The sequence below is a fragment of the Lepus europaeus genome, chromosome 21 (assembly GCF_033115175.1).
Source record: "Lepus europaeus isolate LE1 chromosome 21, mLepTim1.pri, whole genome shotgun sequence".
Lineage (NCBI taxonomy): Eukaryota > Metazoa > Chordata > Mammalia > Lagomorpha > Leporidae > Lepus > Lepus europaeus.
Genome location: NC_084847.1, coordinates 3463025 through 3484068, shown reverse-complemented (window position 1 = coordinate 3484068; position 21044 = coordinate 3463025). Strand labels below are relative to the sequence as shown.

General features: G+C 54.8%; 1 protein-coding gene across 8 annotated transcripts in view; it reads right to left on the bottom strand.

Annotated features, from left to right (window-relative positions):
* The window catches only part of C21H16orf96 (chromosome 21 C16orf96 homolog), a 92663-nt gene that overhangs the window by 52147 nt on the left and 19472 nt on the right, over positions 1 to 21044 (bottom strand). For 3 of the 8 annotated variants that reach the window (XM_062180968.1, XM_062180971.1, XM_062180970.1), the window contains exons 1-4: positions 15318 to 15737; positions 1439 to 1543; positions 320 to 400; positions 70 to 156 (exon numbers count right to left, since the gene is read on the bottom strand). In XM_062180968.1, the coding sequence (XP_062036952.1) occupies positions 70 to 156; positions 320 to 400; positions 1439 to 1543; positions 15318 to 15737 (693 nt within the window). Of the gene's footprint in view, positions 1 to 69; positions 157 to 266; positions 401 to 1438; positions 1544 to 15317; positions 15738 to 18571; positions 18779 to 21044 lie in introns of those variants that run through there. The other 5 variants (XM_062180974.1, XM_062180976.1, XM_062180975.1 and 2 more) reach the window with 4 other exon arrangements.

Here is a 21044-nt window from a genome sequence, read left to right as displayed (position 1 = left end):
GAGGGGCTGAGGGGCTGGGCTGGCCTTCCCCCCACCGCCCACTGCTCTTCTTGGGCCTCCCTCACTCACGGCGGGGAACATGGCCTCATGGAGGTTGGTCCACAGCACCATGTCCTCAGGTTTGGGGATGCTGCTGATCTTGTGCTGGATGGTATTCTGCAGGGGGGGATGGGGATCAGCCACGAGCCTGCAGGGCACGACCCCTGGGGCAGCTCCCCACCCACACCACCCTCCCTAGGTGCACAGAAACCTGGTCTGATCCTCACCCTTCCCCACCTCCAGCGCCCTGGGGAGGGAGGCCAGGGGCGGCAGCCCTCACCACTTCCCGCCACAGCTGGCTCATCTTACGGTTCAGCATGCTCAGGTCTTCAAACAAGAAACCCAGTCTTTCCAAGGGGAACTGTGGAAGGGGCCGAGTTCATGAGCAGTGGGTGTAGGTTCTGGTCCCATCCTGCTGCTCCCCACTAGGCGAGGTGATCGTGGGCCTCAGAAAGGCCAGAGCTGCTCAGGGAAGGGGAAGAGGGTTCCCAGGGCACGCAAGTTTGGGGAATGCAGGGCTTCTCCGAGCCGTGAAGGGACAAAAGCACAGTAAGGATCTCCAACAGGGGGGCTGGGGAGGATTGCTTTTCAAATACCTCTGTCCAAGGGGTCCTTTCTGGTGTTTCTGGACATAGATTCCTGACTGCCCTTCCTGCTCAGACGGGAGCTGCCCAACCTAAGACCACAGTTCTCGGTTTCTATGAGGCGCAAATGCACAGCTGACCGTGGATCATGCTATCTGGGATGAGTTGTTAAATTTCAGCCACACCACCAGATTGGGGGTGGCAGACCCTGCTTCTGACCCTAGCCTGACTCACCGGCTGGGGAACAGCATGCTTCGGGGATTCTGTAGTCTTCCGATGCCACGGCACAGGCTTAGAATGTGTTAAGGGTTATGGCTTGCGGCTACAGCAGGAGCCAGCATGTGTGCACACAACTGGGTTTACCCCAGTCTTCCGTGCAGAGCTTTCGACAGAGGATGAGGCACTCTGTCTCTGTTCAGTTGGTGGAAGCCCAGGCAGAACTGCCAAGACTTGGGGGAAAACCAGATGAAGGCAGCGGGGGGGGGGGGGGGGGTGTGTGTGTCGATGTGAGCACCTAGATCTGGCTGTACCTGAAGGCATCCCTGGGCTTTTTAGAAATGAGACGATCCATGCTCTTATTTTCCCTAAGCCAGGATAAACTGGTTCTCTGTCACTCAGAAACGCCTAAAACAGAGTAGGGTGCGTGCCTGGGAGGGCCACGGAGTGCTCAGGACAGGCCAAGTGGCTGCCCAAGTCGGCCCCTCCTCTCCTCCCCTCACGGCTGTATCTGCTGGCTAGGAACACACTTCCTAGATTCTCCTTGTCCCCCGAGGCACCAGACAGTAGCGCGGCCGTGGGGGTTGCCGGGGGCTTACCTTTTCAAACATGTCCTTCAGCATGTCCACGTCTTTCCTGAGCGTTTCCGTGGTGGTCTTGAGCCCGCAAAGGCCAGTGAGCAAGTCCTGCAGTGTATTTATGGACTGAAGAGGGAGACAGGAGGGGAATAGGTGAAGCTGGCGCGGCTGGGGAGACGGGAGGCGAGTGTGAAGGCTTCCTGCTGGCAGTCAGGGTTCCTGGGCTCCCCCAAGGCCTAGGCGGAAATGTGTTCCGAGCCCAGCAACTGACACCAAAATGAGCAGTGCTCTGAGATCCAGGCAGCCTGGGTGGGAAAGACGCAACTCCGAGTTTGAATGTATTCAGCAATCAGGAGTTACTCCGTGGAGCGTCTCAAGCCTTTTCTGTGTGTGATGCAAGCCAGTCAGGGTGACCACGGAGGGAGGGAGCACAGCCCACCCCTGGGCGTGAGCCGCTGGAGGACCAGAAGCAGGGGAGTCATGCTGCATTTACCCTTTCAATATTTTAATGATTTATTTATTTATTTGCAAGGAACAGTGAGAGAGAGAGAGATCTCTTCTATCCCCTGATTCACTCCCCAAATACCCACAGCAGCCAGGACTAGGCTAGGCCACAGCTAGTACCCAGGAACTCTGTCCAGGTCTCATGTGGGTAGCAAGGGTCCAAGCACTCAGGCAATGATCATCTGCCACCCTCATAGGCTCATCAGCAGGGAGCTGGATGGGAAGTCGAGTAGCTGGGACTAGAACCGGCACTTAGATATACAAGCAGTTTAACCACGGTACCACAATGCTGGCCCTCCACAGTCCCTCCCTGGCTACTCCACTTCTGATCCAGCTCCCTGCTGATGGTCTGGGAAAGGCAACAGAAGATGGCCCAGGTGCTTGGGGCCCTGTTACCTATATAGGAGATCTGGAAGAAGCTCCTGGATCCTGGCTTTGGCTTTGCCCAGCCCTGGCTGTTGCAGCCATCTGGAGAGTGAATCAGAGGATGAAAGATTTCTCTGTGCCTCTTCCTCTCTCTCTGTAGCTTTTTCACATAAATAAATAACTTTTCTTTAAAAGGTGATAACTTGTACAGAAGGCCTAAAGCAAAGTTATGTAGTCATTTAGAAAAATAAATAATCTTTGTCAAATAATCACATTAAATGTAACTGCATTAAATTTTATCTATACAAGATACATTTTAGAGGCAGCCACCGTGGTACCATAGGTTAAGCTGCCTCCTGGGTTGCCCCATGCTGTATCAGAGTGCCTTGTTCAAGTCCTGGGCACTCTGTACTTCCGAACTCGCTTCCTGCTATTGTGACATAGCAGGTGATAGTTCAAATACATGAGTCCCTGCCACCCACGTGGGAGGCTGAGACCAACTTCCTGCCTCCTGGCTTCAGCCTGGACTAGTCCTGGCAGTTGCAGGTATTCAGGGAGTGAACCAGCAGATGCAAGATCTCTTTCGGCCGGCTCACTAGGCTAATCCTCCGCCTTGCGGCGCCGGCACACCGGGTTCTAGTCCCGGTTGGGGCACCGATCCTGTCCCGGTTGCCCCTCTTCCAGGCCAGCTCTCTGCTGTGGCCAGGGAGTGCAGTGGAGGATGGCCCAAGTGCTTGGGCCCTGCACCCACATGGGAGACCAGGAGAAGCACCTGGCTCCTGGCTTCGGATCAGCGCGGTGCGCCGGCCGCGGCGGCCATTGGAGGGTGAACCAACGGCAAAAGGAAGACCTTTCTCTCTGTCTCTCTCTCACTGTCCACTCTGCCTGTCAAAAAAAAAAAAAAAAATCTCTTTCTCTCTGTCACTCTGCCTTACAAACAAATTTTAAAAAGCCACATTTTTAAAGAGATGTATTTTAGACTCAATGACACAAATAGGTTGAAAGTAAAAGATCAGAAAAAGATAACCACGCAAGCAATAAACGAAAAAGAACTAGAGGGGCTGGCGCTGTGGTGCAGTTAAGCAGGTATCTGCAACACCAGTATTTCATATGAACAGCGGTTCAAGTCCCGGATGCTCCACTTCTGATCCAGCTCCTTGCTCACATGCCTCGGAAAGCAGCAGAAGATGGCCCAAGTCCTTGGGTCCCTGCCGCCCATGTAAGAAACTCGGATGGAGCTCCTGCCTCCTGGCTTCAGCCTGGCCCAGCCCCAGCTGTTGTAACCATTTGGGAAGTGAATCAGCAGATGAAAGATCGATTTTCTCTCTCCCTCTCTTTTTATAACTTAGCCTTTCAAATAAGTAATTAAGGAAAGAATTAAAGACGCTACACTAAAATCAGACAAAGTAGACTTTAAGACAAGATCAGGGGGCCGGCACTGTGGTGTAGCAGGTAAAGCCACAGTCTGTGGTGCCGGCATCCCATGTGGGCACCAGTTCAGATGCTGGCTGCTCCACTACCAGTCCAGCTCTCTGCTATGGCCTGGGAAAGCAGTAGAAGATGGCCCAAGTGCTTGGGCCCCTGCACCCACGTGGGAGACCCAGAAGACACTTCTGGCTCCTGGCTTTGGATCAGCACAGCTCCAGCTGTTGCGGACGATTGGGGAGTAAACCAGCAGTTGGAAGACCACCCCCATCTCTGCCTCTCCTTCTCTCTCTGTAACTCTTTCAAATAAATTAAAATCTTTAAAAAAAAAAAAAAGAAAGACAAGATCAGAGCAACAAAATGATGTGTGTCACAGTGAAGAGGGCCAGGGCTGACAGCACGGTGCAGTGGGTTAAGCCTCTGCCTGCAAAGCCAGCATCCCACAGCAGAGTGCTGGTCTGAGTCCTTGCTGCTCCACTTCTCGCCCAGCTCCTTTTTAGTGCACCTGGGAATGCAGCAGAAAAGGATCTAACTGCTTGGTCCCCTGCCATCCGTAGTGGAAACCCAGATGGTTTTCCAGGTTCCTGGTTTCAGCCTGGCCCAGCCCCTGCAGCCAGCTGGGGATCTAACATCTTGAGTAGAACTCTCTGCACCCAACACAGGTTAAGTACGGGGCAAGGCCGGGAAAAGACGGCAGAACCTTACAGGCCACTCCATGGTCAAGGTCCACATACAGAAGGAGCAGTGGTATTTTCCTATAAACGACTCTGTCCCCTTAAGATAGGCACAGTGAAACATCTTTCCCTGCAGATGCAGCCGGCGCCTCCCATGCCTGGGGATGTGCCCTGGACTCCTGTCCTAGGAAAGAGGGGGCAGCAGAGGGGCCCTGGGAAAGGGTCAAGGGTCGAGGTCTCTTCTCTCCCTAGGGCCTCTGTCCTGGACTCACAGGTGACATTCAGGATTCAGGGAGCTGGGTTCTGGGGGAAGGGAGTCCTGGAAAGCTTCCCTCCCCAGAAGCCCCCCGAGATGTGCGGCAGCCCCGTACTCGTGGGCACTTGAAGCTTGCCCACACTTGCTCCCTCTCCATCTCCCTCTTCCTCTCCTGTGCAGGGGCTTCACAAATACTGCACCTGAACTAGGATCCAGAGCTTAAGAAGGCCACAGGGGGCCTGATAAGGGGATCTGAAGCAAACTCCATCTCACACAAGCAGCTAGACTGGCCCAGGTGCCCACATAGCAGAGCTCCGGGAGACAGGCATGGTAACAACCCCCCCCCCCCAAGCACCGCAGCACTCTGGGAAGGAAGCGCATGACACCCCATGGGCTTCGTTCTGCTGGTACAGAAACATGGGCCCTGATTCTCAAAGGCCCCAAAGTGCTCTCTGCACCCCTAAGTGATATGATGAAACATTCAAAAACTGCTGTAAATGTATGGTCTTTTACTTTGTACAATACACAAAGTACTGCACAAAGCTTTTGGGAACAATGGGACAGGGAGGGGATTTTGAAATCAGGAAAGCAACAATGACGTGCTAAAATTCCGTAAGACGGGGACAGCGCTATGGTGTAGTGGGTAAAGCTGCCACCTGTAAGCTAGCATCCTATATGGGTGCCGGTTCGAGTCCCAGCTGCTCCTCTTCCAATCCAGCTCTCTGCTATGGCCTGGGAAAGTAGTAGCAGATGGCCAAGTCCTTGGGCCCCTGCACCCATGTGGGAGATCTGGAAGAAGCTCCTGGCTCGGCTTTAGATCGGCACAGCTCTGGCCATTGTGGCTATCTGGGAAGTGAATCAGTGGATGGAAGAGCTCTCTCTCTCTCTCCCAAATGAATAAATAAATCTTAAAAAAATTCCAAGACTCGGGGCCAGCATTGTAGTGCAGTGGGTAAAGCCACCACTTGTGACACCAGCACTGACATGTATGTTAGCACCAGCTGAGTCCCGGCTGCTCCACTTCAGATCCAGCTCCCTGCTGATGTACCTGGAAAAGCCTCGGAGGGTGGCTCAAGTACTTGGGCCCCTGCCACCCAGGTGGGATACTCGGATGGAGATCCATGCTCCTGGCTTCGGCCTGCCCCAGTTCTTGTTGTTACGCCATTTAGGGTCTCTATAACTTTCTTTCTTTCTTTTTTAAAGATTTATTTATTTATTTGAAAGAGTTACACAGAGAGAGGAAAGGCAGATAGAGAGAGAGAGAGAGAGAGAGAGAGAGAGAGGTTTTCCATTCGCTGGTTCATTCCCCCAACTGGCTGCAACAGCTAGGGCTGTGCCAATCCAATGATGCCAGGAGCCAGGAGCTTCTTCCAGGCCTCCCACACAGGTGCAGGGGCCCAAGGACTTGGACCACCCTCTACTGCTTTCCCAGGCCATAGCAGAGAGCTGGATCGCAAGTGGAGCAGCTGGATCTTGAACCGGTGCCCATATGGGATGCCGGCGCTTCAGGCCAGGGCGTTAACCTGCTGCACCACAGGGCCAGCCATCTTCCTTTCAAATAATATAAATAATCTTTTAAAAATTTTTATTAAAATTGGGACCTTAAACTTTACAGAAACAGTGTTAGAATGAGTTTCTCTCGTGCTGCTGGCTAAGTCGTCAGTACCAATGGGAAAACTGAGGCACCAAGCAGACACACAGGAACTTCCAAAGGCGGCTTCCTGAAACAAATTCAAGGCTGTTCCTAGGGGCTGAATGGGGGCTTTTGGGGGAGGGGAGAGTCGTGGTGCAATTCTAAAATATCCCACTAGGTGGCACTGGTGCACAGGCAGGCGTGAGAAGCGCAGGCTGGGTTTTCTAACCGCCAGGCAATGTCTGGGGACATTTTTGGTTGTCACAACCAGAGGGTGCTCTCTGATATTCACTAAATAGGGGCCAAGGGCGCTGCTGAATATCCTACAATCCACAGGACAGTCTCAGACTCCAAGGAACTAGCTGGCTCAAAATGCCCATAGTGCTGGAACCTAACCCTGCTACCGATAACCATCATAGCACAAAAGCCCCCAATGCAGCAGTGTGTTGACCAATCGCACCAGCCCCTGGTCTGCCCCCTCAGGCCTCCTGCCCAGTGAGGGGAAGGCGCCCCCTTGAGGTCACCCTGGTCCTCAGGCATCACCTGCCCTGCCTGGGGTGGGTGCTGAGGCAGGCAGGCTTCTGTCCCCCACCCCCATGAGGAGTGCCTAGTAACAGTAGCAGGGACACTAACACAGGCAGCCCAGAGCGAGGGGGGAGGGGTGGCATCAAGTGACCCCAGCACCAGCACCACACCGTGAGCCTCACTGCTGCCGGCTGCACTTGGCTAAGCAGCTACCACGGCAACCCCATTCAATGGGCCACTGCGGTAACCCTGGGCAACCTCCCTCGGGCTAGGACCAGGCAATGTTCTCAAACGCTGGGGACATTCCTTGGGTGCACAAACAGTCCTCTCAGGGCCGCAGAGCCAGGCCCCAACCTGTCTGCCAGCCCTTTGAGGAGCTGGGTGGGTCACCCTCTTGAGCTGCTCAGGGTACCCGAGAGCCTTCATCCCTCAAGGCGGGCTGGGGGTGGGGGTGGGGGTGGGGGAGCCGGCCCCCTGCACAGCTGTGTCCTGCTTGCCCGAGGCCGGTAACCTGCCTTGGCCATGACACCAAAGCTCCAGCTTTGCTTTGGCTCCTACCCGCACAGAGGGTTTTATCTTTCTTTCTTTCCCCTCCTCCCTTCCTCCCTCCTAGAGGCAGAGGGAGACACACATACAGAGTTCTTCCACTGCTGTTCACTCCCCCAAATGCCCACAAGTTCCAGGAATGGGCCAGATTGCAGCCAGGAGCCAAGAATCCAATCCAAGTCTCTCCTGTGGGTGGGAGGGGCCCAGTCACTTAAGCCACTGCCACGGGTGTGCACTGGCCTCCCAGGGTCTGCACTGGCAGGAAGCTGGAATCAGGATCAGGAGCCAGGAACCAAACCCAGGCACTCCAGCATTAGATCGGGGCGTCCTAACCCACACAGAGTATCTTTTTCTATCCTTTCTCTTACAACTTTTTTATATCTGAGTCAAATGGGTTTCCCTTATAGATAAAATATGGTTAATTACGTTTGATGTTTAAACAATGCATTCTGCCAGTCTCTGCTTCTGCTGTGGTAAAATGCATCTCCTTTTAAAGGGCTCAATTTGACGGCACGATGTCCATGCACCACTCTCTCAGACACCTGAGTCTCCCAGAAGGAAGTCCCTGCCCTCAGCCCTGGGAACCAGGGACGCATCTCTGTCTATGGATTTGCCTGTTCCGGATGCTTCATGCGGAGGGAAGCACACAGTCCCTGGCCCTCCTGTCTGGCTCCTTTCACTCAGCACCGTGAAGGGGGGAAGGTTCATTCATGCTCTGTCTGGCCTCTTGCCTGATGCAGGTCCCGCCCTGGACAGACTGGGTTCCTGCAGGGAGTCGGGGGTGCCTGGCACTGCTGGGATCACAATGCATGTCAGTTTCTCTACTCAGGCAAATCTCTGAGCAACAGTAATAGCAGCTCCAGACGGGGACCTGGAACTTGAGCTACGTGCTGGGCACTTCCCATGCATTTTCTCACTGAGGGTTTGCTCCTTCTTCATATACTTAAGAGGCAGAGAGCCAGAGAGTTCCTATGCACTGGTTCTCTTTCCCAGATGCCCCCAATGGCTGGGGCTGGGCTGAAGCCAGGAACTCAATCCAGGTTTCCCAGCGGGTGGCAGGGACCTGGGTACTGAGTCCTCACTGCTGCTCCCAGGTGTTCATCACAGCAGGAAGCCAGAGTCAGGAGCTGGAGCTGGGCTGCAGGTGTCTCGCCTGGCACCTCAACTGCTAGGCCAAGTACCTGTCCCTCACTTAGGATTCATTTGCTGGCCAGGGCTGATTGGGCTGGTGGGGGGAGATGAGAAGGCCTGGGGTCAAGTAGCGATGCCGTTCTCTTGCACAATATTATAACCTTAAAACCCAGAGGCTGGCAAGTGGAAGTTTAGAGGCACAAGGGCTATCCTCTGGCCTGCAGGATCCAGGAGCCTGTCCAGCTGGGCCCTGCTGTCCACCACCATGGCCTGGACATTCAGGTGTTCCTTGGCTCCCGACAGACACCCTTCAGCTAACATGTTTTCTCTGCTTGAGGAGCATCTTAACCGAACCAACCAGGGATGACTGGATCAAGTAAAGACCAGTCCACACAAAGAAGGGAGTGAGAGGAACAGAGCCCCGACCGCCGCCCCAGCAGACAGGATCCTTGAGGACAGCGCACTCAGCGAGAAGAGCCGGGCTCGGGAGAGCACGCAGGGGTGACTGCCTCTCTGCTGAGTGTCCAAGACGGGCAGAGCTGCACACAGGAAGTAGACTGCTGGCTGCTGGGGCTGGAGGGAGGAGGAGCAACTGGGAAGGCAGGGGTTTCCTTTCGCGGTGACAGAGACAGTTTAGAACCAGATAGAAGTGGCAGTCGGAACACTGCCATTGGATGAAGTATCACTGAACTGTTCACTTGAAAAAGTCGATTGCGGGCTAGGCATTGTGGCACAGTGGTTCCAGCAGCCACTGTGGCTGCTCCATTTCCAACCCAGCTTCCTGCTCATGTATCCTGGGAGGTCGTTATTGAGGATGGCTCAAGTGCTTGGGCCCCTGCTACCCATGTGGGAGACACATGGAGTTCTGGGCTCCTAGCTTCAGCCTGGCACTGTACTGGCTGTGGTAGGCATTTGGGTAGTGACTCAAGAGATGAAACATCTCTCTCTCTCTCCAAGAGGATAAAAATACACATTTTTAAATGGTTTATATTTTGTGACTTTATCCTCAATTTCAAAAAGAAGAGGGTTAACCCCTGATACTCTGAAAATCACCCTGACTCCCAGGCAGAGGCTGTCAGACACTGCAGCTGGGCACACAGCAGTGCAAGGAAGATCCAGGGTGTGCCACCTCCATGAAGGGGTGGGCAATCACTGGCTGAGCGGCTCATCGTCACCCTGACTGACCCCCAGCTACCCTGGACCTGTGCAGGATGGTACCGATCTCACGCCTGCCCTCACCATGCAGATGACCTAGAGCCAAGGCACAATGCCTGGGTCAAATCAAATGTGCTTCTGGGGCTCAGAAGGGAGGGTGGGTGGAAACAGATCTGGGGGGCTGGCGCTGTGGGCCAGCAGGTTCAGCTGCTGCCTGGTGTGCCAGCATCCCATATGGACGCTAATTAGAGTACCAGTTTGGTCTACTTTTTTTTTTTAAATATTTTATTTATTTGAAAGGCAGAGCTAGAGAGAGAGAGAGAGAGAGAGATCATTCCCCAAATGGCTGCAACCGCTAGGGCTGGGCCAGCCAGGAGCCAGGAGCCAGGGGCTTCATCTGTCTCCCACGTGGGGGCAGGGGCCCAAGTACTTGGGCCATCCTCCTCTGCTCTCCCAGGCACAGTGGCAGAGGGCTGGATAGGAAGTGGAACAGCCGGGACTTGAACGAGTACCCATGTGGGATGCTAGTGTCACAGACAGCAACTTAACCTGCTACAGCTCCATGCAGGCCCCATCTATATGGATCTTACACTTCCTAACGTGTTTTTAAAGCCTTGAAAACCGAGCCTCTAACTCCCTGCACAAATGAGATGAAAAGACCATGGTGTGGACGAGAACATCCCTCTCTAAGTCACATGGCTGAGTGGGACGGTCGCCGTCTGCGGCACCTGACCATTCTCCACTGCTCCCTGGCATCTTCTTCATCAGCGGGAGCTCAGCTGGGGCATCAGAGACCAGCAGGGAGCAGAGGCAAGGGTGGGCTGCTCTTGGAAGTTGCCCTACACGGGCCTTCCTTCCCCTGGACGTCTGGCTACAGGGGGAGCACTCGGAAACAGTCTCCCTGCCGGGGCCCCGCCCTGAATCAGGCACACTCTCAGCCCTGAACCTGGCCAAACTGTCAACCACATCCAACCTCATCCTCCACCTGACTGCCTCCCCCCTGCCAATCGAGTGCTCAGAGGTCAAGGACTCCCTCTCTGACCTCAACACCTGGCCAAGGGCCAGCACATGGCAGGTGTTCAACAGGTGTGAGACAGTGACTCACAGTCCGTAACGATGTCCACGGCCTCAATCCCCAAACCTGTGCCTGTGCAGATTTAGACGCACACCCTGGCAGGTGTGACTAAAGGAAGACTGTTGAAAGGGAGGGGATCTGTTTGTCTCAGTGAGGGCCATGGAATTAGGGGGTCCTCAGAAGATGGTCAGGGTCAGAGAGACGTTTAAGGACAGGAGCATAGCAGGGTGGAGACGCCAGGCTGCTGGCTGTGAAGGTGACAGAGGGGGCCACGAGTCAGGGATGCGGGCAGCTTCCAGGAGCTGAAGAGGCAGGGAAAGAGTCTCCTCCAGGACCTGCAGCGGGGACGCTGTCCTGGCGCCACCTCAATGCTCGACCAGTGAGACCGATTCAGACTTCTGAGCTCTAGCACTGTAAGGTAATAGATCTGCACCGTTGGAAGGCACTAGCTTTGTTAACTGTTCAGGCAGCAGCGAGAAGGGAATGCCACAGACTAATTAATACCAGCAGTTAAGAGTCACTTGGCCCTCACCCGGTGCCGTGGATCCTTAAGCGCACCTTCCCCAACAGTAGCTCATCAAGGCCATCAGCATGAGCTCCACCTTCCAGAGAACACAGAGATGGAAGAGGTTGGGCTGCTCACGGCCACGAGGCTCACAGAGGTGGCACCAGGCTTCCACAGCAGCGCCCCTGCAGACAGGCATTCGGGCTGTTTCTACCTGGCTGTTGTAACGCTGCCGTGAACACTGGTGGACAGGTTTTATCTCAGCACCTGTCTGCAATTTTCCTTGGCGCACACCCAGGGTGGAAGTGCACTCACAGGCTTTGGCACCGCCAGGACTGTTCACCAGAGAGGTAGCACCGTTTCCACCCCTGCAGTAGTGTGAGGTCCAATCTCCCCACACAGCAGTGTACACCCCTGCAGTAGTGTGGGAGGGTCCACTCTCTCCACATACACTGTTTCCACCCCTGCAGTAGTGTGGGAGGTCCACTCCCTCCACATACATCGTACACCCCTGCAGTAGTGTGGGAGGTCCACTCCCTCCACATACATCGTACACCCCTGCAGTAGTGTGGGAGGTCCACTCTCTCCACATACACTGTTTCCACCCCTGCAGTAGAGTGGGAGGTCCACTCTCTCCACATACACTGTTTCCACCCCTGCAGTAGTGTGGGAGGTCCACTCCCTCCACATACATCGTACACCCCTGCAGTAGTGTGGGAGGTCCACTCTCTCCACATACATCGTACACCCCTGCAGTAGTGTGGGAGGGTCCACTCCCTCCACATACACTGTTTCCACCCCTGCAGTAGTGTGGGAGGTCCACTCTCTCCACATACATCATACACCCCCGCAGTAGTGTGGGAGGGTCCACTCCCTCCACATACATCGTACACCCCCGCAGTAGTGTGGGAGGTCCACTCTCTCCACATACACTGTTTCCACCCCTGCAGTAGTGTGGGAGGTCCACTCTCTCCACATACATCATACACCCCCGCAGTAGTGTGGGAGGTCCACTCCCTCCACATACATCGTACACCCCCGCAGTAGTGTGGGAGGTCCACTCTCTCCACATACATCGTACACCCCTGCAGTAGTGTGGGAGGTCCACTCCCTCCACATACATCGTACACCCCTGCAGTAGTGTGGGAGGTCCACTCTCTCCACATACATCGTACACCCCTGCAGTAGTGTGGGAGGGTCCACTCCCTCCACATACACTGTTTCCACCCCTGCGGTAGTGTGGGAGGTTCACTCTCTCCACATACACTGTTTCCACCCCTGCAGTAGTGTGGGAGGTCCACTCTCTCCACATACACTGTTTCCACCCCTGCAGTAGTGTGGGAGGGTCCACTCTCTCCACATACATCGTACACCCCCGCAGTAGTGTGGGAGGGTCCACTCCCTCCACATACACTGTTTCCACCCCTGCGGTAGTGTGGGAGGTTCTAGTCTCTCCACACAGCAGTGTACACCCCTGCAGTAGTGTGTGAGGTTCTAGTCTCCCCACACAGCAGTGTACACCCCCGCAGTAGTGTGGGAGGGTCCACTCTCTCCACATACACTGTTTACACCCCTGCAGTAGTGTGGGAGGGTCCACTATCTCCACATACATCGTACACCCCTGCAGTAGTGTGGGAGGGTCCACTCCCTCCACATACACTGTTTCCACCCCTGCGGTAGTGTGGGAGGTTCTAGTCTCTCCACACAGCAGTGTACACCCCTGCAGTAGTGTGTGAGGTTCTAGTCTCCCCACACAGCAGTGTACACCCCCGCAGTAGTGTGGGAGGGTCCACTCCCTCCACATACACTGTTTCCACCCCTGCAGTAGTGTGGGAGGGTCCACTCCCTCCACATACATCGTACACCCCTGCAGTAGTGTGGGAGGTCCACTCCCTCCACATACACTGTTTCCACCCCTGCAGTAGTGTGGGAGGTTCTAGTCTCTCCACACAGCAGTGTACACCCCCGCAGTAGTGTGGGAGGTTCTAGTCTCTCCACACAGCAGTGTACACCCCTGCAGTAGTGTGGGAGGTTCTAGTCTCTCCACACAGCAGTGTACACCCCCGCAGTAGTGTGGGAGGTTCTAGTCTCTCCACACAGCAGTGTACACCCCTGCAGTAGTGTGGGAGGTCCACTCTCTCCACATACACTGTTTCCACCCCTGCAGTAGTGTGGGAGGTTCTAGTCTCTCCACACAGCAGTGTACACCCCCGCAGTAGTGTGGGAGGTTCTAGTCTCTCCACACAGCAGTGTACACCCCCGCAGTAGTGTGGGAGGGTCCACTCTCTCCACATACACTGTTTCCACCCCTGCAGTAGTGTGGGAGGTTCTAGTCTCTCCACACAGCAGTGTACACCCCCGCAGTAGTGTGGGAGGGTCCACTCCCTCCACATACATCGTACACCCCTGCAGTAGTGTGGGAGGTTCTAGTCTCTCCACACAGCAGTGTATACCCCTGCAGTAGTGTGTGAGGTTCTAGTCTCCCCACACAGCAGTGTACACCCCTGCAGTAGTGTGGGAGGTTCTAGTCTCTCCACATACACTGTTTACACCCCCGCAGTAGTGTGGGAGGTTCTAGTCTCCCCACACAGCAGTGTACACCCCCGCAGTAGTGTGGGAGGGTCCACTCCCTCCACATACATCGTACACCCCTGCAGTAGTGTGGGAGGGTCCACTCCCTCCACATACATCGTACACCCCCGCAGTAGTGTGGGAGGTCCACTCTCTCCACATACACTGTTTCCACCCCTGCAGTAGTGTGGGAGGTTCTAGTCTCTCCACACAGCAGTGTACACCCCTGCAGTAGTGTGTGAGGTTCTAGTCTCCCCACACAGCAGTGTACACCCCTGCAGTAGTGTGGGAGGGTCCACTCTCTCCACATACACTGTTTCCACCCCTGCAGTAGTGTGGGAGGGTCCACTCCCTCCACATACATCGTACACCCCTGCAGTAGTGTGAGGTCCAATCTCCCCACACAGCAGTGTACACCCCCGCAGTAGTGTGGGAGGGTCCACTCTCTCCTCACCTGTCCATCACCTGAACATATCCCCTCTCTGCTCCCTTCCTGGCCACTCTTTCCTGAACACTGACTACGTTCCAGCAGGGGAGCTCTGCAGTCCCAGGCAGGCCTAAGGGCTACACAGCTTCCATTCAACCTCTGCCCAACACCGGCTGTTGGACCTTCAGCAAACTGCTGGACATTTCTGATTGTCAGAGACAATGCCCCTCCCTCTCCTCATGGCTAGTTCTTGCAGGATTCTATTCCCTGGCTTTCAGTCTGTCCCCATCGAGGACATGAGAACCATGGTGCCTCCTCACGTCACATCCTCGGTCTTGTTTTTATTGAGGTGAGAGTCATGTGACATCCAGCTGGCCTCGTTACAACAAACTACTCAGTGGCATCTAGTATGCTGACAATAGTGTACAACCATCACCTCTGTACAGTTCCCAAATTCTTTCTTTCATTTTTTTTTTTTTTATTTGACAGGTAGAGTTAGTCAGAGACAGAGAGAGAAAGAGAGAAAGGTCTTCCTTCCATTGGTTCACCCCCTAAATGGCCGCTACGGCTGGAGCTACACCGATCTGAAGCCAGGAGCCAGGTGCTTCCTCCTGGTCTCCCATGCGGGTGCAGGGCCCAAGGACTTGGGCCATTCTCCACTGCCTTCCTGGGCCACAGCAGAGAGCTGGACTGGAAGAGGAGCAACCGGGACTAGAACCAGGTGCCAATATGGGATGCAGGTGTCGCAGGTGGAGGATTAACCAAGCGAGCCAGGGTGCTGGCCCTCCCAAATACTTTCACCACTCCTAGAGGAACCCCCACCCCCATAAGGCAGTTACTTCCCATCCCCCATACCACAGCAGCCCCTGGGAACCACCAATCTGTTTTCTGTCTGTGGATTTGCCTGATCCGGTCATTTTACGTAAGTGGGATCAAACAACACGTAACTTTTAGTTCCTGGCTTCTGTCCTCAACGCCTGACTCAGGACGCAAGCCTGCAGTTTTGGTTCTGCCTGACTCTAGGCTCTGTGCCATCCCGCTGTGGAATGGGACAGCCCACTGTGAGGCAACGGCGGGAGTAGGGGCTCCCGCGGGCTGGGGGCTCACCTTTGTCAGGGCCTCCTCATTGCCCTCCACTTTCTTCCGGAGCCTGATGAGCTGCCACAGGTTCTGGGCAGGCTGGCCGGTCCCCTTGCTGCTCGCCAGCAGCTGGGCGGTCGAGGGCTGGTCCTGCAGCTCAGCCAGCTTGTTCTCCATCGTGTTGATGCGATCCACCACGTGGTCGAAGATGTTGCCGAGCCGCTTCATGGGGTTGAGGATGGGCTGGGCGTCTCCTTCCCTGGGCATGAACATGATCTGTGAGGTCTGGAGGAAGTCCTCGTCCCCCGAGAGGACCTTCGAGAGCTCGGCCAAGTGGATGTGCTCCAGGATGCCCTGCAGCACGAGATGCAGGGCCTTGAAGTTCACCACCCCGCACTGCGGGATGGCGATGTTGGCCAGCTCCATGAATGTGAGCGAGAAGCTCATCCTGAGACGGGTGTGCTGGCGGGGCTGGGTCCCAGGTCCTTCTGGACAAGCACTAGCTGTCCGTGATCCTAAGGGTCTGCGCGGACAGGTGCTCAAGGAGGCAGCCAGTCACAGTGGTCCGGCAGGAATGGCCTCTGTCCAGGCTGGCGGAACACAGGGCAGAGTTTCTGGTTGCTAGGACACCAGAGAACATGGTCAGGTGGGCAAGTGCCCTAGCCCAGGGTGGGGCGGAGCTCCTGCTCCATCAGTATTTGATGAGTTTGGGCAGGGAACAGGAAGCTTTCTTCGTTACAGCCTTTGATTACGTAAAACAGACGACCCTTTCCAAAAAGTGCTTGGTGAATTGACAGGTAACTGGCCCCTCAGAAATCTAAAATCAGGAAGATCTATTTCTTGGGGTTGGGAAGATCTAAGTGTTTTTTTAAAAGTCAGAATTACACACAGAGAGGAGAGGCAGAGAGAAAGAGAGAGAGAGAGAGAGGTCTTCCATCTGCTGGTTCACTCCCCAATTGGCTGCGATGGCCGGAGCTGCATCAAACTGAAGCCAGGAGCCAGGAGCCTCTTCCGGGTCTCCCACACAGGTGCAGGGGCCCAAAGACTTGGGCCATCTTCTACTGCTTTCCCAGGCCATAGCAGAGAGCTGGATCAGAAGTGGAGCAGCTGGGTCTCGAACTGGCACCCATATGGGATGCCAGCGCTTCAGGCCAGGGTGTTAACCCGCTGTGCCACTGTGCCACCCCCCCTTTTTTTTTTAAAAAATATTTCTTTATTTATTTGAAAGGCAGTATTACAGAGAAAAGTAGACACAGAGAGAGATCTTCATCTGCTGGTTCACTCACCAAATGGCCACAAAGGCTGCAGCTGGGCCGGTCGGAAGCCAGGAGCTAGGAGCCTCTTCCAGGTCTCCCACCTGGGTGCAGGGGCTCAAGCACTTGGCACACAACTACCTTCTGCTGCTTTCCCAGGCCATAGCAGAGAGCTGGATTGGAAATGGAGCAGCCAGGACTCTAACCAGCGCCCATAGAGAATGCTGGCATTGCGGACGGCGGCTTTACCTGCTACACCACAGTGCTGGTCCCAAGCGGCATCTTGACTATTGTGCAAATGCCTTCCCCAAGGCCTAGTTTTGAAGAAAAGAGGACAGAAAGATGAAGAACTCAGCTGGTTTCAAGACATGGCCTAGTGCCCATCCAGGAATCCAGTTTTCCATTCCATGTGCTCCAAGTTCTGGATGTCCTTGCTCATCCGGAAAGCTCAAGTGATGACTTCCTCATCAAACTCTGCTCTCTCCTCTTTGAGCTGGGCTCCTGGGCAGGGTCTCAGCTCTGCTCTCAAAGTCAAGAACATGGCCTTGAGCCAGCTGCTGCAGAACTGGGAGGCTGGGAGGGCCCTGCCGTTAGTTCTGGGACAGGAGAAGGGTGGGCTGGTAGTCTGGCTCCTAGGGAATTCTGCAGGGAAGGCTCTCCACTCAACACCCGAGGCCCTGACTCTCGGCCTACAAAGCACTGCAGTCCCACATTCTTGGCACACAGCATGAATCCCACTCACGGATTCTGCCAGTCGAGGGCCAAGCTCGCCTGGCTCCCCAGGCGATAACGCTGGACGGTGGGAAGCCAGTCTGCCCTGGGTTCGTGAGATGGAGCCCAAGTCCCTCTCACTGGCTGTGTCACTTTGTGCAAGTGACTCAGCTCCTCTGAGCCATGGCTTCCCCTAACTGCCACACAAGGAAATTAAACCCTTTCATTGGGGTTGCCATGATGGCCAAAAACAATACACAAGTGTACTTCAAAATGTTTGTGGAAAAATGGAATTAGATGATAAATTAATTTTTGTGTAAAAAATTTCAAAACCCATGCATAGTTTTTTTTTAAAGACATTTATTTATTTGAGAGGCAGAGTCACAGACAGAGAGAAAGGTCTTCCATCCACTGGTTCACTCCCCAAATGGTCACAACGGCTGGAGCTGGGCCCATCTGAAGCCAGGAGCCAGGAGCTTCTTCCAAGTCTCAGTGTGAGTGCAGGGGCCCAACCACTTGGGCCATCTTCCACTGCTTTCCCAGGCCATTAGCAGGGAGCTGGATTGGAAGTGGAGCAGCCAGGACTCAAACCAGCATCCATATGGAATGCCAGAGCTGCAGGTGGAAGCTTAACCTACTAAGCCACAGCAACAGCCCCTCTAGTTTTTTCATAGTATGCATTTTCTATGAGCTTTCTGAATTCGGAAGACCCCTTACATGCCAGGTACCAGGCCAGTGCAGACTCAAAGAGCTCCCTTCCAGAACCACCTGGTATCCCATTCTGGCCAATGGCTAGGACATCGGCACAACAGCCCAAGGAGAGTCGTTTTGAATTTGACACAATGTTCAGGGATGTTGTTCACTAGTCCTGTGTTCTTGACCTCATGCAAATGCTTCTATGGAGGCCATTACTGCTCCATCCATGAAACCAGGAGGAACACTGGGCCTCTCTACGCCACAGGGCCAGTCTGTGCTCTTCAGACACACAGGCCTGCCTGGCAGGGACTGCCCACCTCCACACGGTGTGAAGGAAAGAGGGCTCCTGTCCGCTAGGTAAGGGACACGTACAGCCCCACTGCAGTCTAGGCCGCTCAGACACTGCAGCTTCTCTTTGGTAACAGCTTTATGGAGATGCAGTTCATGTACCACACAAGTCACCCACATGAAGTACACAACTCAGCCACTTTTTGTGTACTCATAGATGTGTGCAAGCATCCCCATAATTAACCTGAGCACACATCTGTCAAGATAGAAGGCAATGCCCCTAGTACACTCCCTCTCCAGCCCCGGGCCCCACCCATGAAACCACCAGTGTACCTTCTGCTTCCATGCGTCTGCCAGCTCTGGGCAGTTCAGACTGGTTTCTTGCTCAGCGCGAGTTCTCTGGGTCCATCTGTGTTGTCACATGCGTGTGTTGGTGCTTCGAGCTTTCCTGCGGCTGAGTGACATTCCACCGTCTGGGTGTGTGCCTCCGCCCACGGACACATGGGCTGTTTCCACCCCTGCTGGCCATGAATGCTGCTGCTGTGAAAAGTAGTGCACAGGTTTTGGCACGAGTCGTCAGAGCTTCTGCACACGTGGGCAGGGTATACTGCTGGGTCCCCGGGTAACTGCGGGGACATTTAGAGGAACTGTCCTGCTATTTTACAGAGGGGCTGCCCCAGGTTACATTTCCCCTGGAAACGTGAGAGGGTCCCAATTTTTTTTTTTTTTTTGTGACAGGCAGAGTGGACAATGAAAGAGAGAGACAGAGAGAAAGGTCTTCTTTTGCCGTTGGTTCACCCTCCAATGGCCGCTGCGGCCGGTGCACCGCACTGATCCGAGGCCAGGAGCCAGGTGCTTCTCCTGGTCTCCCATGGGGTGCAGGGCCCAAGCACTTGGGCCATGCTCCACTGCACTCCCAGGCCACAGCAGAGAGCTGGACTGGAAGAGGGGCAACCGGGAAAGAATCTGGCGCCCCGACTGGGACTAGAACCCGGGGTGCCGGCGCCATAGGCGGAGGATTAGCCTATTGAGCCATGGCACTGGCCAAAGGGTCCCAATTTCTCTACATCCTCACCAACACTTGCTAGTGCCTGTGTTCTTGATCCTACCCACCCAGTAGGTGGTGGACACTTCTAAATACTGCGGGTCCAGCAGCGTAAATAGTCGATGGCTAGGCTTTTACCCACCCCCCCTTTTAAATCTGAAGGCAGATAGAGAGTGAGAAAGAGATCCTTCATCTGCTGGTTCACTCCCCAAATGCCTACAACAGCCAAGAACTCAATCTAAGTCTCCTATATGGATGGGAGGGAACAAAGTACCCAGTCACCTGTGCCTCTCAGGGTGTGCATTAGTAGGAAGCGGGCCTGGGACCTCAACCCCAACACTCCCATGTGAGATGCAAGCAATGTCTTAACCCCTAAGCCAAATGCCTGACTCTAGTGTGTGTTTGTTTGTTTGTTTTTGGTAAAGCCTCTTGGCTTTCTAGAAAACACCAGCAGGATCTGTAGCAAGAATTCAAGGCTGAGGTTTGTCAGTTAAGGACTCTGGCTCTGGCTTGAGGATCTGGTACTACAACCAATGACCAGTTTCTCTCTCTCTTCATTCTGGAACAATGAGAACTGATTCATTTTCACTGAGGGCTAAAGGCTTTCCACTCACCACAGACAACATGCTGAAGCCTCTGAACACACCCAGGAGGCAGGAATATTACTGCCCTCGTTTTATAGATGAGTCAGCCAAGGCTCAGGCAGGTTAGGTCACTTGCCCCAGGGCACAGAGCAGCGCGGATGTAAAGCTGATGTCAGCCAGAGTTCACAGGTCAGGTGCAGTGTTGCCTTCCAAGGCAAGCAGGGCAGGGCAAAGTCACGGTGCTGGTAGCTGCTGGGCCCACAGTGCATGTTTCCTGGGGATCTAAGCGAGGGAAGCTACCAAATGAGTGCAGGTTACATCAGAGCAGAGAGGTGGAAAGTCACCTTAAAGACCCCAAACCCAAGTCAGGCCTTTGAGACCGGGCTGCAATCTGACCACAGAGATGGTGAGATATCCCACAATCCTTAGGATCGTGCCTGGGACTTCTCATTGTCTGCATTGTCCAGTATTTATTAAGCACTACTTATGTGTCAGGTGCTGCTCTTAGAAGCAGAAAAGGGGTCAGCACCACGGCTCACTAGGCTAATCTGCCTGTGGCGCTGGTACCCGGGTTCTAGTCCCGGTTGGGGCGCCGGATTCTGTCCCGGTTGTTCCTCTTCCAGTCCAGCTCTCTGCTGTGGCCCGGGAAGGCAGTGGAGGATGGCCCAAGTGCTTGGGCCCCTGCATCCCATGGGAGACCAGGAGAAACACCTGACTCCTGGCTTCAGATCGGCGCAGTGCCGGCCGTAGCAGCCATTTGAGGGGGTGAACCAACGGAAGGAAGACCTTTCTCTCTGTCTCACTAACTCTGCCTGTCAAAAAAAAAAAAAAAAAAAAAAAGGCAGCAGAAAGGGACGGGCATTCAGCCCAGCACTGAGATGACTGCCGAGATGTTTGCACCCCACGGTCCCCGGCTGGACTCAGACCCCGGCCCCTGTGTCCGCGGTCCCCGGCTGGACTCAGTCCCCGGCCCCTGTGTCCGCGGTCCCCGGCTGGACTCAGACCCCGGCCCCTGTGTCCGCGGTCCCCGGCTGGACTCAGACCCCGGCCCCTGTGTCCGCGGTCCCCGGCTGGACTCAGTCCCCGGCCCCTGTGTCCGCGGTCCCCGGCTGGACTCAGACCCCGGCCCCTGTGTCCACGGTCCCCGGCTGGACTCAGTCCCCGGCCCCTGTGTCCG